The sequence below is a fragment of the Melanerpes formicivorus genome, unplaced genomic scaffold (assembly GCF_026170545.1).
Source record: "Melanerpes formicivorus ecotype bairdi unplaced genomic scaffold, bMelFor1.0.p_v2 SCAF_19, whole genome shotgun sequence".
NCBI classification, from domain to species: Eukaryota; Metazoa; Chordata; class Aves; order Piciformes; family Picidae; genus Melanerpes; species Melanerpes formicivorus.
In genome coordinates, this window is record NW_027142371.1 from 1,685,928 (window position 1) to 1,694,605 (window position 8,678).

Here is an 8,678-nt window from a genome sequence, read left to right on the forward strand (position 1 = left end):
CAGCAGCCCAAGGACCACCGGAGAGACACCAGCAGGGCAGCAGGGCAGCTGCCCAGGGCTTGAGCCTGCCACACAGTCCAGCAGTCCTGGACCCTTGTGGGTGCAAACTGGCTCCTGCCTGCAGTGTCAGGAGGAAGCTGCTCCCTCCTGCCCACCCAGAAGATACCACAGGAGGACATCCCCAAGCATTGCCCCTGACCCCCCTGCACCACCCCCACAATAAAGGTTTTTGGGGTTTTTATCTCTACATTGGGAGTTCCTCCACTCATTTGTCAGCTCTGTGGAAGCTGTGGGACAGCCAGAGAGCTAAATCAAAGAAGAATGGGGATCAAAGGCCCAGAGAAATGCTTTTGGGTGGCTGTACAGACTGGAACAAGCCTCTGCTCTTCTGACAACCTACAGGTGGCTTGATGCAGCTGTGTGCACCCAGTGCCTTCCCAATAGGCCTCAGTGTGCCATGGAAGTTGAGCTGCTGCAGTAGAGAGCAGGGATGACCAGCATTAGGTTTCTGCAGAGGGACTGCAGCACACACATTCATTGCTGTTCATTCCATTGCAGAAGGATGTGTGGCAGTCCCAATGGAGAGGTGATTAGGCCTTTGGATTCCACGCTCGTGGTTTCCAGCCTGTGCAGATCCCCCTGAGCAGCCTGTCTACCCTCAAACAGATCAAGTCTCCCTCCCACTGCCTCAGAGCTGCCCCTCAGTCCCTTGCAGCTTCCGCCCCCATGAAGGGAAGGCTCACGTTGGCCTCTGAAAGGCAGTTCATTGCCATGCAGAAAGGCCATTCCCATTGGGACTCCTCAGCTTGTGCTCCTGCTGCATTTTGTGGTGGAGGCAGCACATCACCAGAGCACTCTGGAGCTCAGGACAGAAGGGTGGCCCCCTGCCACATTTGGGTGCCCTCCTGAGGTCCCGTGCTATGAGCCAGAGCCCAAGTGCACGTGAGAGGATGGGATGCCTGAGCCTAGGCCAGGCGCAGGGCTCCCTTCTGTCCCCTGTCGTGGGCAGCCCAGAGGCAGAGCCAGCGCTGTGGCTGCAGCCTTGCTGGCACGCTGCAGAGGAAGGGCAGCCTTCCCCGAGCTGCTGGCAGTGCTGCCCATGCCAGGGCCAGGAGCAGAGAGTTGCCTTGGCCAGGGCTGGAGCCCTGGAGCGGCGCTGCCTGAACGGCAGCATTTGGCCAGCGCTGCCCACCCTCCAGAGCTGTCCCAGGGCCTCTGGCATTGGACTCTGCCCTTGCTACCCTGCTTGCATGGGTGCCAAGGGCTCGGGCCCCTGCCCCCGCGGGCCAGCAGGGATGACGTCACAAGGGTCGTGCTGACGTCACAAGGGCCGTGCTGACGTCACAAGGGCCATGCTGATGTCACAAGGGCCGTGCTGACGTCACAAGAGTCAGTGGCCAGGCGAGGGGGAAAGCCTACAAAAGGCAGCACAGGGCTCAGGTCCTGCATCCTGGCGACTTGGTGAGGTAGGGAGAGGGCGGGAGAGGGAAGGGGCTGCCAGGGCAGGAGGGGAGCCCCTGCACCTCAGGGCTCTGGGGCTGTGCTCCAGGCTCAGCTGCAGCTCTTGCTTCTCTCTCAGAGTCAGCAGAGGAGCATTTGGAGCAGAGAGCTCAGCACTGCTGGGACAGGAACTCTCCAGAGCTGCCCCTTGCCGTGTGCCGTGTCTGCAAGGAAGGAGAAGGCGCTCGAGCAGATGGAGCGTGGTGAGCAAAGTTATCCCCTTGGCAGCCTGGCACAGGGAGTGGTGAGGCTGGTCAGCAGAGCCTAGGGCTGAGAGAGGAGTGAGAGGGGGAGGCAAGGAGCTCCCCCAAGGGCCCCAGGGCACAGCCCCTCCTCTCCTCAGCAAGCAGGGCTCAGGCCTGACCAGTGGGCACCTGCTGGGACAGCCTGTGCCTGCCATGCTGATCTGCAAGCCCTGCAGCCCTGCCCACCAGCCAGCCAGGCAGCAACAGAGCAGGCCCTTGGGGACACTTCCCCCATCCCTACAGAAGTGCTCATTGCTCTTGGGGTTTGCTCTCCCCTCTGCAGCATGCATGCTGTGCCGTCAGGCACAGGTGAACCTGGACGCCTGTGGAGAAATCCTGCAGCAGCAAGGGCTCCGTGCCCATTTGTTATGCCTGGTGAGTGCCCTGGGGGCTGCCTCCCGTTTTCCTGCAGGCACTCCCTGCCACACTCTCCTCATGGGCTCCTTCTCTCTCCTCCTCTGCAGTTTTTTGCCAACGAGATTTCTGCACGAAGGGACGGGGCAGGAGGAGTGGTGCTATTGCATGAGGAGGTTGAATATGCCATGGAGAGGGCAGCACGGAGGGTGAGGACAGGACACAAGCAGGGAGATCTGTCTTGGGCCAGCCTAGCCCAAGGCTGGAGCAAGAATGCCTGGCCCTTGCAGACAGCTCTTTAGACCTTCCAGACTCCTGAGTCTTGCTCCCAGCAGCTCCAGAGAGGCTCCTGCACAGGAGTCGAGCCTGCCAGAGGGGTCTGTGGGCTGTGACCCTGCAGCGCCCTGACCCAGAGGCGTGGGGCTGCTCCTGCAAAGGCCCCGAGGCTGATAGAAGTTGCTGTGCCCTTTACAGGAGTGCTTTGTCTGCCACCAGAGTGGAGCCACCATCACCTGCAGGGAGACAGGCTGTGATGTCAGCTTCCATCTCCCCTGTGCCACACGGGGTGGCTGTGTCACCCAGTACTTTGGACTCTACAGGTAAGGGCAGCTGGCCCTCACAGGGGAGGCTTCCCACCTGCATTCCTCTGCCTCTCAGCTTCAGGCCAAGGAGAAAGCAACTCCCTGTGACACTTCCCACTGCCCAAAGAAGAGCTCTGAGGCTCCTTCAGACATCCTCACCCTTCCTTGCTTGACCCTTACCCTTGAGTCAGATCAGAAGCGTAGCCATAATCCTAACCCTAACCCTAACCCTAAAATTACCTAACTTTAGCCTTACCCCTAACCCTAATCCTATCCTAACCCTAACCCTTATGCTCCCTAGAGCAGGTAACTCCTCTCCCCTTTCCTCCAGCCCCACAGAAGGCCCTGACACGTCTCCTCACCCATGATGGCTCTTTCCTCTTCTCCCCAGGTCCTTCTGCAGGGAGCACCACCCACAGCAGCAAGTGGAGGTGGTTCCAGAGGAGGACACCACCTGCCTCATCTGCCTGGAGCCTGTGGACAGCCAAACGTCCTACAGGACCATGGTGTGCCCGGCGTGCCAACACGCATGGTTCCACCGGGAGTGCATCCAGGTAGGAGCCCATCCCTCGCTCCCAGGAGACCACAGCTGCTCAGCAGCAGCAGCACCTAACTCACGCTCCTCCCCTTGCCCCTGCAGGAACAAGCTCTGCAGACTGGCCAGCTGAGATTCCAGTGCCCAGCATGTAGGGATCAGAATGCATTCCTGCCTGAAATGCTCAACATGGGCATCCAAATCCCTTACAGGTTGGTCTCCTTCCATCCACCTCCCAAGGCAGGAAGGTGCAAGCACTCTGCTAGCCCAGGGCCTGCCCCTGCAGTCCTGGCTCCCTGCTCTCCTGGGACTCCTTGCTTCAGCTTCAGGGAGGAGCTGGAGCCAGGGCAGGGCAGGGCAGGGTGAGCAAGGATGGCCTGCATCTGCCTTCTGCCAGGGTGGCAGCAGGGACTCATCCATATCCCTTTCTCCACCAGACTGCCATCCTGGGTAGTCCAGGAAAATGTAGAAGAACTAGGTGAGAGGCACAGGCACTGTGATGCCAGCGAGTGCCTGTGCCCAGGAGGCAGGGAGCAGGCAGAGCAAGAAGGGTAAGTTGGCAAAGCTGCAACCTGGGGCTCTGCACAGGACCCCTCTCTGGCCAAGGGCTCCAAGCAGAAGCTCGAGGAAGAAGAGCTGTGCCAGATGGTGCAGTGCTGCCCTCAGTCTGTCCCCACAGCCATGAACCCATTTCCTTCCCCAGGCCCTGGCAACTGCTGTTATGCAGCTCCTGTGCTGCTGAGGGCACCCACAGGCAATGCTCCCATCTGAGGCCCAGCACCAGCAGCTGGGAGTGCAGCAGCTGTGCTGGCCCCAGCAGAGGTAAGAGGCAAAGCACTCAGCTGCTCCCCACCCCGGGCTGGGGTGCTGGCAGCGGTGCCCAGGCTGGGCTTGGCAGAGCCTCTCTGCTCGGGGAGGGCTGGGGGCACTGCAGAGGCCTCTGCTGCCACACAGCTGGAGGCTGTGCCCTTGACCTTTCTGCTTTCCTCTACAGACTCCAGTGACAGCTGGCAGCTTCCTGACCCAGGTGCCCCTAACCAGGAGGCAGGGGCAGCATCCTCCAGCAGTTCAGAGGAAGTGGAGAGGGGCAGCACCCCTGGGCCTGTGAGGGTGCAGGATGAGTCCTGCCTGCAGTGTCCAGAGGAAGCTGCATCAAATATTCATCCTGAGGCCCTCCCCTCCAGCCAGATGCTGCTTGTGCCATCCCACAGCTCAACGGTTCCTGAGACCAGCAGCCCCAGGAGCCCCCCAGAGACACCCTCAGCAGAGCAGGGCAGCTCCCCAGTGCAGGAGACTGGCAGCCAGGCCGGCAGCCGTCGGCGCAGGAGGAAACGAGGTGGCTCCCAGCTGCAGGGTCAGGGTGAAGCTCCTCCTTGCAGGCGGCCCAGAACACGCCGGGGCACACCCTGCAGGGCAAGAGCAGCCAGCCAGAGCAGCAGCTCCAGACAGGGGCAGCTGGAGCCATCCTGCAGCTCACTGCACCCGCAGAGCAGCAGCCCAAGGCCCAGCAGAGAGAGAGCAGCAGGGCAGCAGGGCAGCTGCCCAGGGCTTGAGCCTGCCAGCCAGTCCAGCAGCCCTGGGCCTGTGCAGGCGCGCACTAGGTCCCGCCTGCAGCGTCGAGAGGAAGCTGCTCCCTACAGCCCAGCCCCAGCCAGGAGCCTCCGCAGAAGGAACAGCCCTGCAGCATCCCCAAGTGCTGGCCCTGATCCCCCTGCACCACCTCCACAGTGAAGGCGGTTTGGAATCTCCACGCTGGCAGGTTCCACACTCCTCTCCCTTTCTCGGGAGCAGCATTAGGAGCTGGGCCCAGGGACTGGGAGCACCTTGCCCACACCTCCGAGAATGCAGCCAGCCCAGCAGCGCTCCTGCGGTGACCTCGGGCACCAGCAGCGTGCCGATGCTAGAGGAATTTAAACAACGTCTCGTCTGAAAAGAGTACAAGAAATGATGGAGACACAGAATCAGAGGTTTATAACTTAGGAGATTAGGAGAACTGCAAAAGAAGTCGACTGCCTCCTCAAGAGGAGTCGCAGAGGCAGAAAGCAATTCTGTTCCTGACCTGCGGCAAAGGGAGCTGCCCGCATCGTCCCAAAGCGCACCGCGCCTGCCCGCGCAGCACTCACCGTGGCCAATTCATTTGAAACTGCTTTCGCCGCCCGCTCCCAGCACCGGGTCGCAGAAGCCTGACAGCGATCGCCGCTCGCCTCCAGCCGGGACCGTGCCGCCTGACACTCAAAGCCCAAAAGGCACCGAAACCACGCCGAGGGAAGCTGTTCCCCGCTCGCCGCTAGCTCCGACCGACGGGCCGCGTCAAAGGGACTTCGCCGGTCACGCCCCGAGCCCGACGCGCACGGCAGCGCTAAAGACCAGCGGCGGCGATCAGCCTTCCCGAGCAGGCGAGCGCCGCTCCAGAGAGGAAATCAATCGCCCGCCGCAGATTGCCAAGGGCGAGCACGTCCCCCTGCAGCCGCCAGCGCCGCCAAAGCCTCCACGCCGCCTGTTCTAAACGGGACGAGCCTGCATGCAGCCCACGCGGGACTCGGCACAGCGAGAACCTGGCTCGCCCAGAGCCCGCCGCAGAGCGACAGCCGAGCCCACATGGAGACTCCCATTCAGCTCATGAATCCAGCCCATGAATCCAGCCCGGCACCAGGCAAACGTAGGCCGCGAAACCGCCGCAATCCTCAAAGCACAGCGCTGCCGAAATGCCATTCTGAGCCAAGCTGCGAGCTGAGCCCCGCGCCCGTCCCTCAGAAGCCAGGGGCAAGCCGCCCCGGCGGCCACAGGAGAGGCTCCCAGCCGCCGCCGCAGCGCACAGGAGCCAGGGGAAATTCGCCAGCGCCTCCGCCGCCCGGAGCTGGATTCCCGGGGAAAAGCTGCGAACTGTGAGTCTGAAAATGCCTCCAGGAAACAGAGCTCCGACGAGAGAAGCCGATTTGAGGCACACACCAGCCAGCACATGCCGGCACCGCGTGGTGAGACAAAGGAACTGCTTCGCACTCAGATGGCCTTGGCCGCCGTACCGTGTCCCAGCCTGGAGACGAACCGATGCTGCGCGGAAAGGGTCCGCAAGCAACAGCCCAGCCCTGCCAGGAGCCACGGGAAAAGGAATTCACAGAGCCCCCCTGAGAGCTCTGATCCCTCCCCGGTGGGCTGGTGCCAGCAATTGATTTCCCTGGGAGTGCCAGGGCAGCTCGCAAGATGTTTGAAGGAATCTGGAGGGAAAAGGATAGAGCTTCATGTTTTGAATCAAAGCATCAGCCGGGAAAAGCAGCTCTGTGGAAGAAACCTCAAGGGAAGCCAGAGCCGAGTCTGCTCTCCTGCTCCAGCCTTCACAGCTGCTGCAGGAGCCACCCTGCAGCTCACTGCACCGACAGACCCGCAGCCCGAGCAGCACCAGAGAGACACCATCAGGAGACCAGGGCAGCTCCCCAGTGCATGAGACTGGCAGCCAGGCCAGCAGCCGTCGGCACAGGAGGAAACGAGATGGCTCCCACCTGCAGTGTCAGGGTGAAGCTCCTCCTTGCAGGTGGCCCAAAACATCAGTGGTGCTGGCAGGAGGAGGGTTCAGGATGCCGAGTCCCTGGAGAAGGTGGTCCTTGGGGTCCCTTTCAAACCTGACAGTTCTGTGATTCTATACTGAGAGAAGGACTTAAACATCTTTAGAGAAAGACAAACCCAAACATAGTTACAAAAGGGCTGAAATAAATGACTTAAAAAAATAAACCAACCCACAACCAAACAACAAAGAGCAAATCTTCTCTGAATTACTTTGTTCTGCTCCAGACCCCACAGCTCTGATCAACCTGGAGGCAAGGGCAGGGATGTGGCTGTTGGCCCAAGGAGCAGCCCCTGGCCCAGCACAGCTGAGGAGTTCCTGAGGGGCTCAGCTGCAGCCTGGGCTCTGTCCTGACAGGCACTGGCTGTGCCACAGCCCAGGGACACGCTGGGCAGAGCAGGACTCTGCTGCCAGTGCTGAGCCCTGCCTGGCCATCTACACGTGGGTTGCTGAGCTCCTTGCCCAAAGAGGTTGGGTGCTGAGGGCAGCATGGTGGTGGCAGTTGTGCCTGCAGGACAAGGGGACCAGACAGGTTGTCAGGGCAGCAGTGGTTGGGTTTGTGCCACCATAAGAAAGGCACAGGGTGCTGTGTCCCTGCAGTGGGGATCACCGTCCCCAGCCCCAGCTTGGCAGCAGGTGACCCAAGCCAGATCTGGGCAGAGGATGGGGAGCACTCCCCTGCTCTGGTGGGGGGCCTTGGTCCACCTGCATTATCTGCTCTCCCTCTTCATCAATCTCAACTGACCCCTCTGAACATTCATCTACCTCCAGCATACCTTTCCCAGCCTGGACACCATGCTCTTAGCCTGGAGAAGAGGAGGCTCAGGGGTGACCTGAAGGGAGGTTGTAGCCAGGAGGGGGTTGGTCTCTTCTCCCAGGCAACCAGCACCAGAACAAGAGGATACAGTCTCAAGCTGTGCCAGGGGAAGTTTAGGCTGGAGGTGAGGTGAAAGTTCTTCCCAGAGAGAGTTGTTAGCCATTGGAATGTGCTGCCCAGGGAGGTGGTGGAATCACTATCCCTGGAGGTGTTGAAGAGGGGATTGGATGTGGCACTTGGAGCCATGGTTTAGTAGTCAGGAGGTGTTGGGTGACAGGTTGGACTTGATGATCTTTGAGGTCTCTTCCAACCTTATTGATTCTATGATTCTATGGTTAGAATAGAATAGAATAGAATAGAATAGACCAGGTTGAATGAGACATTCAAGATCATCGTGTCCAACCTATCAACTAATCCAACACCACCTAAACAACTAACCCATGGCACCAAGCACCCTATCAAGTCTCCTCCTGAACACCTCCAGTGATGTTGACTCCACCACCTCCCCAGGCAGTCTGTTCCAATGGGCAATCACTCTCTTTGTATAGAATTTCTTCATAACCTCCAGCCTAAACCTCCCCTGGCACAGCCTGCAACTGTGTCCTCTTGTTCTGGTGCTGGCTGCCTGGGAGATGAAACCAACCCCCACCTGGCTGCAACCTCCCTTCAGGTAGTTGTAGAGAGCAATAATGTCTTCCCTGAGCCTCTTCTTCTCCAGGCTAAGCAACCCCAGCTCCCTCAGTCTCTCCTCACAGGGCTGTGTTCCAAACCCCTCACCAACTTCGTTGCCCTTCTCTGGACACCTTCCAGCAACTCAACATCTTTGCTGACCTGAGGAGCCCAGAACTGGACACAGGACTCGAGGTGTGGCTTAACCAGTGCAGTATACAGGGGCAGAATGACCTCCCTGCTCCTGCTGGCCACACTCTTCCTGATGCAGGCCAGGATGCCATTGGCCCTCCTGCCTGCCTGGGCACACTGTAGGCTCATGTTCAGCCTACCATCAACCAGCACCCCCAGGTCCCTCTCTGTCTGGCTGCTCTCAGCCACTCTGAACCCAGCCTGTAGCACTGCATGGGGTTGCTGT

General features: G+C 60.0%; 1 protein-coding gene across 1 annotated transcript; it reads left to right on the top strand.

Moving 5' to 3' along the window:
- Positions 1 to 1,540: 1,540 nt before the first annotated feature.
- On the top strand, positions 1,541 to 6,945 carry LOC137447109 (PHD finger protein 7-like). Its single transcript, XM_068150378.1, has 9 exons — positions 1,541 to 1,703; positions 2,029 to 2,120; positions 2,210 to 2,308; positions 2,574 to 2,698; positions 3,072 to 3,234; positions 3,321 to 3,427; positions 3,653 to 3,766; positions 3,919 to 4,037; positions 4,210 to 6,945. Exons 1-9 carry the CDS (start codon positions 1,694 to 1,696, stop codon positions 4,944 to 4,946), a joined length of 1,566 nt encoding a protein of 521 aa, XP_068006479.1. The 5' UTR covers positions 1,541 to 1,693; the 3' UTR covers positions 4,947 to 6,945.
- Positions 6,946 to 8,678: the final 1,733 nt, after the last annotated feature.